This window comes from Pseudorca crassidens, chromosome 12 (genome assembly GCF_039906515.1).
Source record: "Pseudorca crassidens isolate mPseCra1 chromosome 12, mPseCra1.hap1, whole genome shotgun sequence".
NCBI classification, from domain to species: Eukaryota; Metazoa; Chordata; class Mammalia; order Artiodactyla; family Delphinidae; genus Pseudorca; species Pseudorca crassidens.
This window is the reverse complement of record NC_090307.1, coordinates 12,574,447-12,594,804: the sequence shown is the minus strand read 5'-3', so window position 1 is coordinate 12,594,804 and position 20,358 is coordinate 12,574,447. Positions and strand designations below refer to the sequence as shown.

The 20,358-nt window shown below is 39.7% G+C and overlaps 1 protein-coding gene across 1 annotated transcript in view; it reads left to right on the top strand.

The window, feature by feature from the left end:
* The window catches only part of LOC137204217 (uncharacterized), a 46,288-nt gene that overhangs the window by 9,622 nt on the left and 16,308 nt on the right, over positions 1-20,358 (top strand). Inside the window, exons 6-8 of the mRNA XM_067701455.1 lie at positions 3,252-3,394; positions 6,162-6,317; positions 8,410-8,812. Coding sequence (XP_067557556.1) covers positions 3,252-3,394; positions 6,162-6,317; positions 8,410-8,812 — 702 coding nt within the window. The remainder of the gene's footprint in view (positions 1-3,251; positions 3,395-6,161; positions 6,318-8,409; positions 8,813-20,358) is intronic.

Genomic DNA, 20,358 nt, shown 5'->3' with positions numbered 1-20,358 from the left:
CTATTTCTAAAAAGGGAATAGTAGAGGGATTCTCAGAGGCGATTTAGCAGTTTTTTATTATGATTCTTATTTTAGAAATGAGGAAGCTGAGGCTTTAGAGAAACTGTTACCAAGATCAGATAGTTTAAAGCTTCAGAAATAGGACTGAAATCTGAGTCAGTTTAGCTCTGAAGTTTGAACTCATTTCAATATTCCACGCTTCCTTTTCAATTGATATGTCTGTTGATGGTCCATTATATCTCACAAAGAAATACCAAAGGCGTAATCGCTAATGAATATTAATGATTAAGCCTTTGCTTTGCAGCAACGAACATGGAATGTTTAGGTAATCCCCCTCCCCCCAGACTTCAAAGTTCATTTGTATATTCCTGCCAGATATGCTTGCAGAGGGTCCCACATACTTTAAACTCGACATACTGAAGTCATATTCAGAACAGCTTATCCACACCTTGTCCTCTCCCTGCACTCATTCTCCATCCCGGCGGATGGGTGGCTACCACACACCTGCCCAGATCAGAAGTCCGAGAGATACTCTAAATTCTCCCTTTTCCTTTGCCTCCTCCTGCGTGTTTCTGAGTTCATCTTTCCTTTCCAATCTCTTCCTCCTCTGCTCTCGGCTTTGTCATCATTTATCTGTGTTAATGCAGTAATCTGTTTCTCATCTTGCTCCCCTCAAATGCAACCTCCATTCAGCCATCAGAATGACCTCCCTAAAATGTGAATTCGACCAAGTGGACCACATACTCAAAATCCATCATGGTGCCCCACATCCTACAGGATGAATTCAAGCTGCCTAAACTGACATAGAAGGTCCAACAGGACCGTGAAGTCTTGTCTGTCTCTCCACTTCAACTCTTGTCATTCTCTGACTCAAAGTTGATACTCAGGAATTCTAAGTGGCACAGAGTCCCTGGAACTCCCTGTGCTACCTCACGACCCCATGCATTTGCTCATGTGTCCCTTCAGTTCGAAACACGGTCCCCTCCCCTGCCACTCGCAGCCCCTTCATGGCCACTGGATAACATCTCAGGGGTTCGCTCAGGCATAATGTCCTCCCCTGGCTCCCAGGCTGAGCTGAGAGCCTTTTTCGTTGCTCCAAAACCCTGTGGGAACCTTTACCTTGACTTACCACGTTGTTATTGAAATTAACTGTTGAAGTCCCTGCCTCTCCCACTAAACTCAAGAACACCAAGGGCAGTAATACTACCTTATTTGAGTTTCTGCTTTGAATCACTAACAGATAACAGCCCTGCTCATGGTAGCTATTCAGAGCAATGTTTATTGAAGTGAATTGAGGAAGTTGGCAGCCCTAAATTCTCAGTTCCTTTTTCACTGGACTAGTGACTCAGAAGCCATGGTGAGGCAAGAGTGACCATTATCCTTAACTTATTCCTGATTTGGATTCATCTAAAAGTAAGTCTGTTTTGAGAACTACAGATTAGCTAGCATTTACAAAAAGGAATTACTTGCACTGTTCCAGTTCACATGAGGACCAAATGTGATTCTATAAACAAAAGCACATTGTAATATACAACACAAACTCAATGTAGTAGAAGTAGGGGCAAGAATAGTGCTGGAGGGCTTCCCTGGTAGCGCAGTGGTTGAGAGTCCGCCTGCCGATGCAGGGGATGCGGGTTCGTGCCCCGGTCCGGGAAGATCCCACATGCCGCGGAGCGGCTGGGCCCGTGAACCATGGCCGCTGAGCCTGTGCGTCCGGAGCCTGTGCTCCACAACGGGAGAGGTCACAACAGTGAGAGGCCCACATACCGCAAAAAAAAAAAAAAAAAAAAAAATAGTGCTGGAGCTGAACTAAATCTCAGCTCTCAAATTCCTACCCAGTGCCCACTCTGTTCTCTGGAAGACAGGTGGGGACCCTACAGACAGGAAGGCGGGGAGCAACTCATCTGCTATCTTTCGCCCCTTTCTGAGCTGAGTGGAGAGTCATCGTCTGACACGGCGTAAGCTCGGTTTGCAAAAGGATCCTTGCCGTGCTTCCCCCGCACAGGCTGACACACTCAAGGAGCATGACAGGATCCATCTCTCAGGGGTCCCCAACCCCCGGGCCTGGGCCTGTTAGGAACCGGCACGCACAGCAGGAGGTGAGCGGCGGGCAGGTAAGCGAAGCTTCATCTGCCACTGCCCGTCGCTCCCCATCGCTCGCATCACCGCCTGAGCCGTCCCCGCCCGCCCATCCCCACACCCCGACCCCCAGCCTTGGTCCGTGGAAAAATTGTCTTCCACAAAACCGGTCCTTGGTGCCAAAAACTCTGGGGACTGCTGCTCTAGATTACAGAGCTGTCTGGATCTTCCTGTGATGATAGAAATATGCCATAAATCCTAGGGTTGCCATAACAAATTACCACCAACTGTGTGGTTTAAACCAATAGAAATATATTCTCTCATAGTTCTGGAAGCTGCAAGTCTGAAGTTAAGGTGTTAGCAGGGCCTTGCTCCCTTGGAAAGTTTCAGGGAAGAAACCGCTCCACGCCTGTCTCCTAGTTGCTGATGGTTATTGGCAATCCTTGGCTTGTAGACACATCTCTCCAATCTCTGCCTCTGTTGATACATAACTTTCTTCTTTGTCTCTCCTATGTCTCCATGTTTTCACACTCTGTGTGTGTGTGTCCGAATTTCTCTCCTCGTATAAGAATACCAGTCATTGAATTAGAGCCCACCCTAATCCACTATGACTTCATTTGAACTTGACTGCATCTGCAGACTGTTTCAAAATAAGATCACATTCACAGGGACCGGAGGTTAGGATTTAACATATCTTTTTGGATGACACAATTCAGCCCACAAAAGTAATATTCTCAAAAAAATTTATAACCTAAGTATTATCTTGAGGAAGCATCAGACAAACTTGAACTGAGAATTGAGCATTCTACAAATATTTTTCAAAAGTATCAAGGTCATGAAAGACAAAGAATGAATGAGGAACATGAAAGACAAAGAATGAATGAGGAATGAAAGAAAAAGACTAAAGGGGATCAAAAGGAAATGACAACTAAATGCAACTTGAGCTCTTGGATTGATTTCTGGTCCAGGAAAAAAAGGACTTTATTGGAACAACAGATGAAATTTAAATAGGATCTGTTAATAATATTCTATTAATACTAACTTCCTGGCTTGGATCATTGGTGGACACAAGATGTTATCATTTAACGGTATTTCATAATCATCATTTTTACGTATGGCGTTTTACCAGGATGTAACTATATCATTTGAAATCTGTCCTTTGGCTCTTTTAGGAAAAATCCTGAATCTCCTACCTGATAATGCTGTGGATTCTGCAACCAGAATGGTTCTGGTAAATGCCCTTTACTTTAAAAGAATTTGGGAACATCAATTCTTGGTCCAAAATACCACAGAAAAGCCTTTCAGAATAAACAAGGTAGGAACCTGTTAATAACCAGTATGAATTTTTACATGGCATTGCAAAGGGAATTCTATTTTAAATTTATTCTCTCTGACTATATGCTCCTGTAAACTATGGCTCTTACTAGGGCAGGGATGACTGTGCTAAAAACCCCAGTTCCATCCTACCTGGAAATTCCCCTTTCATTATTTTTTCTCTGAAAATAGACTACTCACATATTTTATTACTCAGTCCTTGCTGCAACTGTGGTAGAGTAGGTAAGGTAGTTATTACATTTACTTCCCAGGTCAGAAATGCAGCATGGTTAAGTGAGTAGAGCCATGCTTAAGTTGAAGGCTTCCAGGACCATAACCCCAAACTCTTCGCTTACTAGTTCTATTCTTGTTCTATTAAGGCAGTACCACCGTGTACCAAACTCTTACCCTTCCATAAGAAAAAGAAATAAAATTTTAAAACCTTATTTCTTTCGTTAACATTTCCTTCTGTGTTAGGACACAGCACACTTGTTTTTGATTATTTCAGCAACAAGGGAGACTAATGGAAGCTGACAGATACACCTAAGGGCTGGATGTGGCTGGGTCTTGGGACTTGAGTGGAAATAAGGATTCAAATGTTGTCAGGATTCATTCTCTATCTTTCCAACTCTGTTTCTCCCATTATTCTTCTCTCAGACTGAAGTCTAACTTCCTCTGCGGCCCAGTCCACAAAGGCAGAACATGGCTACCCACATCTCTTCCATTCTACAGACCAGTCTGATAGGTCTCATTCCAAATTCCTAGGAAAGGAACAGATTGGCCAAAGATTGTTAACATATTTAGGTCCTGGGGTGGATCACCTCACATAAACAGTGCTGCTGAGGACCTACTGCTGTAACCATATGGTTATGTGCAATAGGCGGTTTTCAGTGGGGTAAAGATGGGGAAGGAACTGAACATATAATGCAATAGGCTAACTGGAAATGTGCTGGATAGTTACTTGGCTTAATATATTCACCAGGAATTTTCAGATGCAAGTGATAGAAAAGCATTCCAAACTAGCTCCAGTAAAATGGGCATTGTGTTAGCATTAGCTTATGCAACTAAGAGGAACTGGGAAGTCTGGGAGTGGGATCTTTGAATCTCAAACATAATCCATTTTCTCTGCCCCACCCCTGACCCCTCCTTTTTGCCTTCATTCTCTAATTCTAAAGATGGAATTTATCCATATGACCAGGGAATATGACAGCCCCATATTCTAGCTTCACAACCCTACTACATAGACGAAGTCCTGGCTGCTAGCTCTGACAGAAAGCTCCCAAAGAGGACTCCGGCTGGTGCCATTCATATGCTTATCGTTGAGACAATCACGGTATCACAGAGTATCCTGAACGAACAGCCCTGCTCACATGGCCACGACCTTAGCAGAACAGTAGGATCTTGTGATGGACATTTAGCTCCACATAGAGTGGATAAATAACATATGTCTACAATGTCTGAATTGCAGGGTTTTGCTTTTGTTCCACCATTGGCTTTACTAAAAATTCATAATGTCATGTATCTACCATTACAGTATCACACGGAATACTTTCATTGTCCTAAAAATGCCCTGTGCTCCAAACATTCATCCCTCCCTCTAAATCCCTGGCAACCACGGATCTCTTTACGGTCTCCAGAGTTTTGCCCTTTTCAGAATGCCGTAGAATCAGAATTGCATAGTATGTAGCCTTTTCAGACCGTCTTCTTCCACTTAGCGATACGTATTTAAAGTTCCTCCATGCCTTTTTTATGGCTTGATAGATCATTTCACTTTGTTGCAGAATACTATTCCATTGTATGGATGTAGCAGTTTGTTTATCCATTCACCTTACTGACGGGCATTTTGGTTGCTTCCAGTTTTTAGCAATTATGATTAAAACTGCTATAAACATTTGCATGCAAGATTTTGTGTGGACACGTTTTTAACTCATTTTGGTAATTACCCAGGAGCACAGTTGCTGGATCACATGGTAAGACTGTATGTAGCTTTGTAAGAAACCACCGTACTGTCATCCAATACGGCTTCCACTTTGCATTCTCACTGGCAGAGAATGTCAGTTCCACCCTCGCTAGAAGTTTATGTTATCAGTGTTTTGAACATTTAGCCATTCTATTAGATCTGTAGTAGTGGTATCTTCACTGTTTTAATTTGCAATTCCCTAAGGACATAAGATTGAACATCTTTTCATATGCTGTAGGTCTGCCTTTGGTGAGGTATCAGTTCAGATCTTTCGCCTGTTTTTAAAATTGGGTTCTTTGCCTTATAATTGTTGAGTTTTAAGAGTTCTTTTCAAATTTTGGATACCAGTCCTTTATCAATTATGTGTTTTGAAACTCTCATCTCCTAGTTTATTGCTTGTCTTTTCATTCTCTTAGTGAATTTTGGTTTTATGATACTAAAATACCCTCACACAAAAACAAAAACCACAAATGTTTGTGTGTGAAATGCACCTTACTCAGTTTCGGAATCATTGGCATTTACAGAGTTTGCACAAGACTCTTTTAAGTGTTTGGTAGAATCCAGCTTGCCATGATTTATAGAGGATGCCGTAACAATGTCAGAGGAAGAAACTCCCACATCATTTATCGATGATGTTCTCCAGTAGAACACATATTTCCAGAAAACAAGGTTTGAATAATTTTATTCAGCATTTAGCGGAGGATCACTAGCTTTGCCAGTGTCCCAGACTACTGGGAACCAATGATGCTAAAGAATTAAGGATTTGGTAGAACACCTCCCCACTGATTTTGCTACGTATATTCTACAGACTACAAGCAAACCAGTGCAAATGATGTCCATGAAAGAAAAACTTCAAGTATTTTACATAGAAAAGCCACAAGCCATAGGCCTTCAACTCTTCTATGAGAACCGTGACCTCAGCCTACTCGTACTACTGCCGGAAGACATCAGTGGGCTGGACCAGGTAAAGGGATCAGGCTATTCATCCCTACCTTCTTTCCTCTCCCCTTTGGTAACAAGTTTATTTCCTATATCTGTGAGTCTGTGTCTGTTTTGCATATACATTTATTTGTATGGAGAAAAACTTTAAAAAAAGACATCAGTCTGTCTGACACGAAGAGGGTTCTAGTGTTTATCCCTCCGGGGAAAAACATAAAGACATGATCTCCCAGTTCTTTAATTTCTGCAGAGGAAGGCAACCAACGTACCTTGAGCCCTAGGTACTGTATTTTTACATCATTTAAGCTTTACAAAACTTTGTCAGGTTGATATTACTATCCCTCAGGAAGGTTAAGTAATCTATAGACATCTTTAGCATAGGGGAGTCACACAAACAACCACACAAACAACAGATAGAGATATTTATTGTCAGCCACAAAGCTGTGTGGATTGATCATAACAACCTTTCAGTCAATATAGGTCTTTCTTCTCCTTCCGACAGGACTTACCTAATTAATTTTTTAATCACTTGCATTAATCTAGCCTTAGACATATGTTTAAAAACATTAAATGGATTACATTTTTTTTTTTTTTTTTTTTTTGCGGTACGCGGGCCTCTCACTGTTGTGGCCTCTCCCGCTGCGGAGCACAGGCTCCAGACGCGCAGGCTCAGCGGCCATGGCTCACGGGCCCAGCCGCTCCGCGGCATGTGGGATTTTCCCGGACTGGGGCACGAATCCGCATCCCCTGCATCGGCAGGCAGACTCTCAACCACTGCGCCACCAGGGAAGCCCCTAAAACATTTTTAAAAAACATTTTTTATCAAGTTAACACTCTTCAGGAGATATAGTCTGTATCAGTGCATCTTCAAGTATTATTTAAGTTGTTCATCTGTTAAACTTCTCTTAAGCCTGACTTTGGTCTGACCACATTTCTGAGCAATTTGCATGTCTAAACTGAACACTAGCTTCTCATGCAATAAGTGTTCTGTCGTTCTTTACACTGTGCCTAATTTCTTGTGTGCCAGATTCTTTAGGTTTCCACCACCCTACTAGTGTGTAGAAAGATTTCTAAATAGTGTCATAAAATTTGTGAAACTGGAGAGGATAGTAGAAATAAGACCAAGTGTGAATACTAAACCATTAGAGTTACACCCTTAAAAGATAAGCCTTTCTTTTTAAAAGTGCAGGTTCCTGACCTGAAGATATTGTCACTTACTGCACATAATTTACAAATATGTCACTGATAGCAATACTTGGATCTAGAAAATTCTTAAAGTAGCAAAAGCATGTGCTTTGAAACAAACATGTTATTTAAAAAATCAAACATTGTTTATCATATATATGTACGCATATGTGTATATAATATATATTTATTATTTAAAAAATTTTAAATATAAAGAAGAGAAAAAGCACCCTCAAAACACTATTTAAAATATCATTACTCTTGGGACTTCCCTGGTGGTCCAGTGGTTAAGACTCTGCACTTCCAGTGCAGACAGCGTGGGTTTGATCCCTGATTGGGGAGCTAAGATCCCACATGCCAAGCAGCGAGGCCAAAAGATTAAGAAAAAAAAAAAGTCATTACTCTTAAGATTGGAGGATTTTCCTTTCTTTGCTTTTCTTTCCTTATTTTTTCGTAGTTTACAGTTACTAGTTTCATATTGGCGTGATTATATAGACATTTTACCTCAGATTTTGTTTTCAAGGAATTGTTTACTATGTTAATAAAACTAAAGTTTTTTTTGTGCCCTGGCATACAACATGTCCTAGAGTATATGCTTTTGTGTTGACAACACCTAAGTGTATATTTATATTGATGTATTTGCATGTGTAGTTGATGTCTTGCATATTATCATAGAAGTACTTCCATTTCGGATCAAGGTCTAATCTAGAAAACCTATATCCTGAGAACTATTAATCTGCAAAATGATTATGTCAAGGATGTGTGGAGGATCTCATTATAAACAAAGAATTTCCAAATGTGTGTGTTTTGTTACCTTTGGTAATAGGAGTGACTATAATTCATTTATATAATATCTAAAGGTCTCACTCAACGAATAGTTCTCACTCCACTCTGAAATTACTGACTCTTTCTTCCTTGGCTCCAAACTGTAGCTGGAAAAAGCCATCACCTATGAGAAGTTGAGTGAGTGGACTAGCGCTGACATGATGGAGGTGTGTGACGTGCAGCTGCATCTTCCCAAGTTCAAGCTGGAAGAGACTTATGATCTCAAGTCAACCCTGAGCAGTATGGGGATGAGCGATGCCTTTAGCCAGAGCAAAGCAGATTTCTCAGGAATGTCTATGGAGAGAAACCTATTTCTGTCCAATGTTTTCCATAAGTCTTTTGTGGAAATAAATGAACAAGGTACAGAGGCCGCAGCTGGTACTGGGAGTGAGGTGAGTTTTCGAATTAAACTCCCCTCCGTTGAATTCAATGCAGACCACCCATTCCTCTTCTTCATCAGGCACAACAAAACCAATAGCATTCTGTTTTACGGGAGATTCTGCTCCCCTTAAACCCTGCATCTCTCTCATCAAACAAGAGCATCTTACAGTGTGAAAAATACACATATGATGGAAAAACACAATTATAATAAAAACCAGTTTATAGCCTCTTTTTAACATATAAATATTAGCAAAATTATCTTGAAATAATATATTCTAGTTATCCTATCATGCCTATATAGCTAGAGAGAATGGCAAATTTAACTTTTTTAACTTTTTTTTTTTTGCTGACATTCAGTTTTATTATTTTTTACATCTTTATTGGAGTATTAATGCTTTACAGTGTTGTGTTAGTTTCTGCTGTATAACAAAGTGAATCAGCTATATGTATACATATAACCCCATATCCCCTCCCTCTTGCGTCTCCCTCCCACCCCTCTAGGTTGTCACAAAGCATTGAGCTGAGCTCCCTGTGCTATGCGGCTGCTTCCCACTAGCTATCCATTTTACATTTGGTAGTGTATGTATGTAAATGCTACTCCCTCACTTCGTCCCAGCTTCCCTTTCCCCACCTGTGTCCTCAAGTCCGTTTTGTACGTTTGCGTCTTTATTCCTGCCCTGTCACTAGGTTCATCAGTACGTCTTTTAGATTCCATATATATGTGTTAGCATACGGTATTTTTCTCTTTCCGACTTACTTCACTCTGTATGACAGATACTAGGTCCATCCACCTCATTACAAATAATTCAATTTTGTTCCTTTTTATGGCTGAGTAATATTCCATTGTATACATATGCCACATCTTCTTTATTCATTCATCTGTCTATGGACATTTAGGTTTAACACATTTTATCTTAATGTGACTTTTATTTACATTTCAGAAATTCGGTTATTCAATTGAATGCCTTAAAATGCTTGAACTACCTGGTCACTATTTTCATTGTCACTTATTTTCACATGCATCATTTAGTGAAGAAAAAAATCTTTATAGAGGTGATATATTGATAAACAAGAATTTTCTCAAGACTATTACTCTGATGGTTCATAAATTACCACTGTAAAATTAAATCCCCCTTTTCTGCTATTTTAAAAATACTTATGTTGACATTAATGGAAAAACTAGTGAAATCCAATGAAATCTGGAGTTTAGTTAATAGTAATGTACCAATGTTGGCTTCTTAGTTTTAAAAAAATGTTCCACTGTAATATTAGAAGTTAGCATTACAGGAAACTGTGTCAGAAGTATATGGGAATTCCCTGTTTTATCTTTGTAACTTTCCTGTGAATTTAAAATTATTCCAAAATAAAAATTTTATTGGAAAGAATTATTACGTGTGAAAGTTGTCACATTAACATCCTTGCTTTTAAAAATCATAAGCTAGAAGACTAGATTTCCAATTTATATAAATGTGTATTGTCAGTTATAGGAAGATATCCTTAGTAAAACTTTATCTCCATAAAATTGGCTGTGTTTTTCTAATTTCTATTAAAAATGCTCTTACGCAATGGCTCATTGGTAGTCTCATCAACTGTTATTCTAATTTTAGAGATTGAGTCTATCATTCTAGGCTGCTTTTTCCATTTTAATCTACTAAGTGAAAGATATGATCTGACATGGATCCAACATAAATGGTGTATAAACTAGTATAAGTATAATACTAGAAAATGTATTTTCTGCATCAAATCTTGGTTTGGTATCATAGAATAAAAAAAAATGATTCTATGCTTTAGCTCCAAAGATAGGAAATTGTAATATATATAACAATTTACCATATCATTATAAAACATTTTGCCTCTATCCATAATACCTCACATTAAGTAACAATGAAAGAAATCCCCTGTGTCTGTGTTCTACTAAATTAAAAGTCCTTAAGTGTTATGTATCATGTGGACTCATAAGAAAAGTAGGTAACAAGTGAACGGGGAGCATGGAAACCAAGCCAAGATAAAGGAAGACCAGAGTAACTGTGTGTCAGAGGCTGACAATCAGAAAATATTAAACACAGTATTTTTCAAACAAACAAAAGAGGAAAAAAGGATGATACTAGAAACTGCAGGTTAGTAAGATGCATTCAGGCAGTCATTCATTTAAAAAATGTTTGCTGAGCGTCTACACTGTATCAGTTGATATTCGGGGCATGAAGACTACACTTTTTTTTTCCCAAGGATTTATTGTATTTTATTTTCTCCAATTTTTTTTCTATTTCAGTATCACTCCTTTTCCTCATGTTATTATTGTCCTACAAGTATGCACCTTTATGAATTATAAGCCCATGAACAGTTTCATAATTATTGCTTTATGCAGCTATCTTTTAAATCACATAGAAGGAAAAGTTACTAACAAGGATAAACTTATGCTGTCTTTTATACATATTTACCTACGTAGCTACTCTTACTGGTGCTCTTTGTTTCTTCGTGAGAATTATTGTTACTGGAAGACTACACTTCTGAACAAAAACAGACCCTGGTCTCCAGTCTCTTGGAGTCATGGAGCTTACAAACTGGTGGGAGAAACGGACTCAAAGTGGATGTTAGTGCAAGGAATGATTGCAAAATAAACTGCAGTCATCTTGGAGACACATGTACCTGTGTGTGCACATGAGTATCAGGCTTTTTCAATAATGAGGCTTAAAGTATTTGCTGATGATATTTGTTTTCCTCCCTTAGTGCAAATGTATATAGCCTATCTTTTTAGAAGATTAATAGACCTTAGAACAATAGATAATAATCACGGTCTGTTGAGAGCTTCCGGGAAGATGGCGGAAGAGTAAGACGCGGAGATCACCTTCCTCCCCACAGATACACCAGAAATACATCTACATGTGGAACAACTCCTACAGAACACCTACTGAACGCTGGCAGAAGACCTCAGACCTCCCAAAAGGCAAGAAACCCCCCACGTACCTGGGTAGGGCAAAAGAAAAAAGAATAAACAGAGACAAAAGGATAGGGACGGGACCTGCACCAGTGGGAGGGAGCCGTTTCCACACACTAGGAGCCCCTTCGCGGGTGGACTGCGGGTGGCGGAGGGGGGAGCTTCGGAGCCGCAGAGGAGAGCACAGTTACAGGGATGCGGAGGGAAAAGCGGAGAGATTCCCGCACAGAGGATCAGGGCCGACCGGCACTCACCAGGCCGAGAGGCTTGTCTGCTCACCCGCCGGGGCGGGCGGGGCTGGGAACTGAGGCTTGGGCTTAGGTCGGAGCGCAGGGAGAGGACTGGGGTTGGCGGCGTGAACACAGCCTGAAGGGCGTTAGTGCACCACGGCTGGCCGGGAGGGAGTCCGGGGAAAAGTCTGGAGCTGCCGAAGAGGCAAGAGACTTTTTCTTACCTCTTTGTTTCCTGGTGTGCGAGGAGAGGGGATTAAAAGCGCTGCTTAAAGGAGCTCCAGAGAGGGGCGCGAGCCGCGGCTAAAAGCGCGGACCCCAGAGACGGGCATGAGACGCTAAGGCTGCTGCTGCCGCCGCCAAGAAGCCTGTGTGCGAGCACAGGTCACTATCCACAGCCCCCTCCCGGAAGCCTGTGCAGCCCGCCACTGCCGGGTTCCCGGAATCCAGGGACAACTTCCCCGGGAGAACGCACGGCGCGCCTCAGTCTGCTGCAACGTCACGCCGGCCTCTACCGCCGCAGGCCCGCCCCGCACGCCGTGCCCCTCCCTCCCCGCGGCCTGAGTGAGCCAGAGCCCCCGAATCAGCGGCTCCTTTAACGCCGTCCTGGCTGAGCGAAGAACAGACGCCCTCCGGCGACCTACACGAAGAGGCGGGCCAAATCCAAAGCTGAGCCCCGGGAGCTGTGAGAACAAAGAAGAGAAAGGGAAATCTCTCCCAGCAGCCTCAGGAGCAGCGGATTAAAGCTCCACAATCAACTTGATGTACCTGCATCTGTGGAATACATGACTAGACAACAAATCATCCCAAATTGAGGAGGTGGACTTTGGGAGCAAGATCTATGATTTTTTCCCCTTTTCCTCTTTTTGTGAGTGTGTATGTGTATGCTTCTGTGTGAGATTTTGTCTGTATAGCTTTGCTTCCACCATTTGTCCTAGGGTTCTATCAGTCCGTTTTTCATTTTTTTTTCTTTTCCTCTTAATAATTATTTTTTTATTTTAATAACTTTATTATATTTTATCTTACTTTATTTTACTTTATCTTCTTTCTTTCTTTTTTCCTTCCCTCCTTCCTTCCTTCCTCCCTCCCTCCCTTCTTTCTTTCTTTCTACTTCTACTAATTCTTTCTTTCTACTTTTTCTCCCTTTTATTCTGAGCCATGTGGCTGAAAGGCTCTTGGAGCTGCAGCCAGGAGTCAGTGCTGTGCCTCTGAGGTGGGAGAGCCAACTTCAGGACACTGGTCCACAAGAGACCTCCCAGCTCCACATAATATCAAACGGCGAAAATCTCCCAGAGATCTCCATCTCAACACCAGCACCCAGCTTCACTCAACGACCAGCAAGCTACAGTGCTGGACATCCTATGCCAAACAACTAGCAAGACAGGAACACAACCACACCCATTAGCAGAGAGGCTGCCTAAAATCATAATAAGTCCACAGACACCCCAAAACACACCACCAGACGTGGACCTTCCCACCAGAAAGACAAGATCCAGCCTCATCCACCAGAACACAGGCACTAGTCCCCTCCACCAGGAAGCCTACACAACCCACTGAACCAACCTTAGCCACTGGGGACAGACACCAAAAACAATGGGAATTACGAACCTGCAGCCTGCAAAAAGGAGACCCCAAACACAGTAAGATAAGCAAAATGAGAAGACAGAAAAACACACAGCAGATGAAGGAGCAAGATAAAAACCCACCAGACCTAACAAATGAAGAGGAAATAGGCAGTCTACCTTAAAAAGAATTCAGAATAATGATAGTAAAGATGATCCAAAATCTTGGAAATAGAATAGACAAAATGCAAGAAACATTTAACAAGGACCTAGAAGAACTAAAGATGAAACAAACAATGATGAACAACACAATAAATGAAATTAAAAATACCCTAGATGGGATCAATAGCAGAATAACTGAGGCAGAAGAACGGATAAGTGACCTGGAAGATAAAATAGTGGAAATAACCACTGCAGAGCAGAATAAAGAAAAAAGAATGAAAAGAACTGAGGACAGTCTCAGAGACCTCTGGGACAACACTAAATGCACCAACATTCGAATTATAGGGGTCCCAGAAGAAGAAGAGAAAAAGAAAGGGACTGAGAGATTTGAAGAGATTTGAAGAGATTATAGTTGAAAACTTCCCTAATATGGGAAAGGAAATAGTTAATCAAGTCCAGGAAGCACAGAGAGTCCCATACAGGATAAATCCAAGGAGAAATACGCCAAGATACATATTAATCCAACTGTCAAAAATTAAATACAAAGAAAACATATTAAAAGCAGCAAGGGAAAAACAACAAATAACACACAAGGGAATCCCCATAAGGTTAACTGCTGATCTTTCAGCAGAAACTCTGCAAGCCAGAAGGGACTGGCAGGACATATTTAAAGTGATGAAGGAGAAAAACCTGCAACCAAGATTACTCTACCCAGCAAGGATCTCATTCAGATTTGATGGAGAAATTAAAACCTTTACAGACAAGCAAAAGCTGAGAGAGTTCAGCACCACCAAACCAGCTTTACAACAACTGCTAAAGGAACTTCTCTAGGCAAGAAACACAAGAGAAGGAAAAGACCTACAATAACGAACCCAAAACAATTAAGAAAATGGGAATAGGAACATACATATCGATAATTACCTTAAATGTAAATGGACTAAATGCTCCCACCAAAAGACACAGATTGGCTGAATGGATACAAAAACAAGACCCATATATTTGCTGTCTACAAGAGACCCTCTTCAGACCTAGAGACACATACAGACTGAAAGTAAGGGGATGGAAAAAGATATTTCATGCAAATGGAAACCAAAAGAAAGCTGGAGTAGCAATTCTCATATCAGACAAAACAGACTTTAAAATAAAGACTATTAGAAGAGACAAAGAAGGACACTACATAATGATCAAGGGATCAATCCAAGAAGAAGATATAACAATTGCAAATATTTATGCACCCAACACAGGAAGCACCTCAATACATAAGGCAAATACTAACAGCCATAAAAGGGGAAATCGACAGTAACACATTCATAGTATGGGACTTTAACACCCCACTTTCACCAATGGACAGATCATCCAAAATGAAAATAAATAAGGAAACACAAGCTTTAAATGATACATTAAATAAGATGGACTTAACTGATATTTATAGGACATTCCATCCAAAAACAACAGAATACACATTCTTCTCAAGTGTTCATGGAACAGTCTCCAGGATAGATCATATCTTGGGTCACAAATCAAGCCTTGGTAAATTTAAGAAAATTGAAATTGTATCAAGTATCTTTTCTGACCAAAACGCTATGAGACTAGATATCAATTACAGGAAAAGATCTGTAAAAACTACAAACACATGGAGGCTAAACAACACACTACTTAATAACGAAGTGATCACTGAAGAAATCAAAGAGGAAATCAAAAAATACCTAGAAACAAATGACAATGGAGACACGACGACCCAAAATCTATGGGATGCAGCAAAAGCAGTTCTAAGAGGGAAGTTTATAGCAATACAATCCTACCTTAACAAACAGGAAACATCTCAAATAAACAACCTAACCTTACACCTAAAGCAATTAGAGGAAGAACAAAAAAACCCCAAAGTTAGCAGAAGGAAAGAAATCATAAAAATCAGATCAGAAATAAATGAAAAAGAAATGAAGGAAATGATAGCAAAGATCAATAAGACTAAAAGCTGGTTCTTTGAGAGATAAACAAAACTGATAAACCATTAGCCAGCTCATCAAGAAAAAAAGGGAGAAGACTCAAATCAATAGAATTAGAAATGAAAAAGGAGAAGTAACAACTGACACTGCAGAAATAAAAAAAGATTATGAAAGATTACTACAAGCAACTCTATACCAATAAAATGGACAACCTGGAAGAAATGGACAAATTCTTAGATATGCACAACTTGCCAAGACTGAATCAGGAAGAAATAGAAAATATGAACAGACCAATCACAAGCACTGAAATTGAAACTGTGATTAAAACTCTTCCAACAAACAAAAGCCCAGGACCAGATGGCTTCACAGGTGAATTCTACCAAACATTTAGAGAAGAGCTAACACCTATCCTTCTCAAACTCTTCCAAAATATAGCAGAGGGAGGAACACTCCCAAACTCATTCTACGAGGCCACCATCACCCTGATACCAAAACCAGACAAGGATGTCACAAAGGAAGAAAACTACAGGCCAATATCACTGATGAACATAGATGCAAAAATCCTCAACAAAATACTAGCAAACAGAATGCAACAGCACATTAAATGGATCATACACCATGATCAAGTGGGGTTTATTCCAGGAATGCAAGGATTCTTCAATATACGCAAATCAATCAACGTGATACACCATATTAACAAATTGAAGGAGAAAAGCCATATGATCATCTCAATAGATGCAGAGAAAGCTTTTGACAAAATTCAACACCCATTTATGATAAAAACCTTCCAGAAAGTAGGCATAGAGGGAACTTTCCTCAACATAATAAAGGCCATATATGACAAACCCACAGCTAACATCGTCCTCAATGGTGAAAAACTGAAAGCATTTCCACTAAGATCAGGAAACAGACAAGGTTGCCCACTCTCACCACTCTTATTCAACATAGTTTTGGAAGTTTTAGCCACAGCAATCAGAGAAGAAAAGGAAATAAAAGGAATCCAAATCGGAAAAGAAGAAGTAAAGCTGTCACTGTTTGCAGATGACATGATACTATACATAGACAATCCTAAAGATGCTACCAGAAAACTCCTAGAGCTAATCAGTGAATCTGGTAAAGTAGCAGGATACAAAATTAATGCACAGAACTCTCTGGCATTCCTATACACTAATGATGAAAAATCTGAAAGTGAAATGAAGGAAACACTCCCATTTACCATTGCAACAAAAAGAATAAAATATCTAGGAATAAACCTACCTAAGGAGACAAAAGACCTGTATGCAGAAAATTATAAGACACTGATGAAAGAAATTAAAGATGATACAAATAGATGGAGAGATATACCATGTTCTTGGATTGGAAGAATCAACATTGTGAAAATGACTCTACTACCCAAGGCAATCTACAGATTCAATGCAATCCCTATCAAACTACCACTGTCATTTTTCACAGAACTAGAACAAAAAATTTCACAATTTGTATGGAAACACAAAAGCCCCCGTATAGCCAAAGCAATATTGAGAATGAAAAATGGAGCTGGAGGAATCAGGCTCCCTGACTTCAGACTATACTACAAAGCTACAGTAATCAAGACAGTATGGTACTGGCACAAAAACAGAAATATAGATCAATGGAACAGGATAGAAAGCCCAGAGATAAACCCACGCACATATGGTCACCTTATCTTTGATAAAGGAGGCAGGAATGTACAGTGGAGAAAGGACAGCCTCTTCAATAAGTGGTGCTGGGAAAACTGGACAGGTACATGTAAAAGTATAAGATTAGATCACTCCCTAACACCATACACAAAAATAGGCTCAAAATGGATTAAAGACCTAAATGTAAGGCCAGAAACTATCAAACTCTTAGAGGAAAACATAGGCAGAACACTCTGTGACATAAATCACAGCAAGATCCTTTTTGACCCACCTCCTAGAGAAATGGAAATAAAAACAAAAATAAACAAATGGGACCTAATGAAACTTCAATGCTTTTGCACAGCAAAGGAAACCATAAACAGGACCAAAAGACAACCCTCAGAATGGGAGAAAATATTTGCAAATGAAGCAACTGAAAAAGGATTAATCTCCAAAATTTACAAGCAGCTCATGCAGCTAAATAACAAAAAAACAAACAACCCAATCCAGAAATGGGCAGAAGACCTAAATAGACATTTCTCCAAAGAAGATATATAGACTGCCAACAAACACATGAAAGAATGCTCAACATCATTAATCATTAGAGAAATGCAAGTCAAAACTACAATGAGATATCCTCTCACCCCAGTCAGAATGGCCATCATCAAAAAATCTAGAAACAGTAAATGCTGGAGAGGGTGTGGAGAAAAGGGAACCCTCTTGCACTGTTGTTCGGAATATAAATTGATACAGCCGCTGTTGGAGAACAGTATGGAGGTTCTTTAAAAAACTACAAATAGAACTACCATATGACCCAGCAATCCCACTACTGGGCATATACCCTGAGAAAACCATAATTCAAAAATTGTCATGTACCAAAATGTTCATTGCAGCTCTGTTTACAATAGCCAGGAGATGGAAACATCCTAAGTGTCCATCATCAGATGAATGGATAAAGAAGATGTGGCACATATATACAATGGAATATTACTCAGCCATAAAAAGAAACGAAATTGAGCTATTTGTAATGAGGTGGGTAGACCTAGAGTCTGTCATACAGAGTGAAGTAAGTCAGAAAAAGAAAGACAAATACCGTATGCTAACACATATATATGGAATTTAAGAAAAAAAATGTCATGAAGAACCTAGGGGTAAGACAGGAATAAAGACACAGACCTACTAGAGAATGGACTTGAGGATATGGGGAGGGGGAAGGGTAAGCTGTAACAAAGCGAGAGAGAGGCATGGACATATATACACTACCAAACGTAAGGTAGATAGCTAGTGGGAAGCAGCCGCATAGCACAGGGAGATCAGCTCGGTGCTTTGTGACCGCCTGGAGGGGTGGGATAGGGAGGGTAGGAGGGAGGGAGACGCAAGAGGGAAGAGATATGGGAACATATGTGTATGTATAACTGATTCACTTTGTTATAAAGCAGAAACTAACACACCATTGTAAAGCAATTATACTCCAATAAAGATGTAAAAAAGAATAATAATCATGGTCTGTTAATCTCCTTTGTTGCCAGGAAAAACAAAACTATCAAAAAAAACTTGACTGTGAATGGAAGGATGGAAAAGCAGGGCAGTAGCTACAGAGTATAGAAGTAAGGAAGTTGTGGGGCGTTGTGTTTATTTGTTTGTGTTAATATGGGAGAGACTGAGTATATTTATGAGATAAAAAGACTCCAAAGAAGTAAAAGAGATAAAGTTACAGGAGATGACTAATGGAACCATGTCCTAGAGAAGAAAGAAGTCTACTTTCCTTGAAACAGAAGGGGTAGAGATATGGTAGGTCCAGTGAAGGGGACCACGGGCCACCCCTCCATTACTGGGAGTAAAGAGGAAAGATATTCCCTTTGCCACTATCTGTCAGAGACCAGGAGAACTAATCCCTATATGATCTTTATCCCATTCATGTTTAGTTAATGATGTGTCAGGGCTGTGGTTCCTTTAAGCTTTTCCAGAGTAGGAACTCTCTGACCCAGTGTAAACCTGAGATGGCAAGGATACTCGTCAGAATTGTTCTGTGATGCTCTAGACTGGAGGGTCTCCATTTATCTCTGACTCCTAATTAGCCTTCTCAGTTCCCCTCTAGAAGCTGAACTGCACAGACTTTTGGGTCAGGGATAGTTACTTGGATTTGAACTTCAACTTGGCTCTTTGAACCTGTGCACAGGCACTAGACCCACTGTTTCATAATGCAGAGGCTTGAGAGTTGCATCCTCATGTGTCTGCCCTGGGCAAGGTATTGCAAAGGATGCATGCTACCAGATGGTATTACTGTGATTAAAAACAACAACCTAGAACATTAAAAAGTAGAACTTTTACAATATTTTTTAATAAGCAGTGTAGCAACCATCGATAGCTTTTGAAAAACAATGAGGCTTGCTTATTATTTCATACCAAAGTACTTTAAAAAAGAGGTTAATTACTTACATATTTTTTTTAAAGTCTGGTGCTCCAAATGTGGTGAACTTTTCTGTGATCCTAAGTGGCTAATTAGTAGTAGAAAATCTAGCAAGTATTCTTCAAAATAAATAGTCGATTGCCTTTAGGTAAAGGTACATCTTACCTATGAATGAGAAATCAACTGCTTTTGAAAGAGTGTAGACTGATTATTTTGAGATCATCTATATGGATATTTTCCATTATATGATTTTATTGCTAAAAAGATATTAACAATTTCATATTTGGGCACTTAAAAACTTGGAAACATAATTTTCTAAACTTCATTAAAATCTTAGAAAGAGAAAAGATTTGGTGGGCTTCAAATTGTCAAAAATATTTAAAATATGATAGTTTAAAAATTTTGGTTTGCAAGAACAAATGATTTTCAAGAGGATAAAGAGATTTTTACCAGTTAGATTTTAACCAGAAATCTTTGCATAATTAGTATGTGGATGAAAATCAAATGTCAGTGTTTAGTAAGTACAACTAATGATGGCTTTATTCCATTTTTAAATCAACCCATTTCCTGAGAAGCCTTTTCTTATAGCTATCAATCCAAGTTTAGAAATAAACTGAACTTAAACCAGGTCTTCAAATTACTGTATTTCAAAGCTTTAAACTAAGATTAAAACAGGCAAACATATATTCAATTACATTGATCTCATTAAATTTTAAAATAATTTTGGTAAGCACAAAAATGTACTTCTAATAAGTGTTTTTCTTATCTTAAAATTTTTTGTTTACGTGTTTTA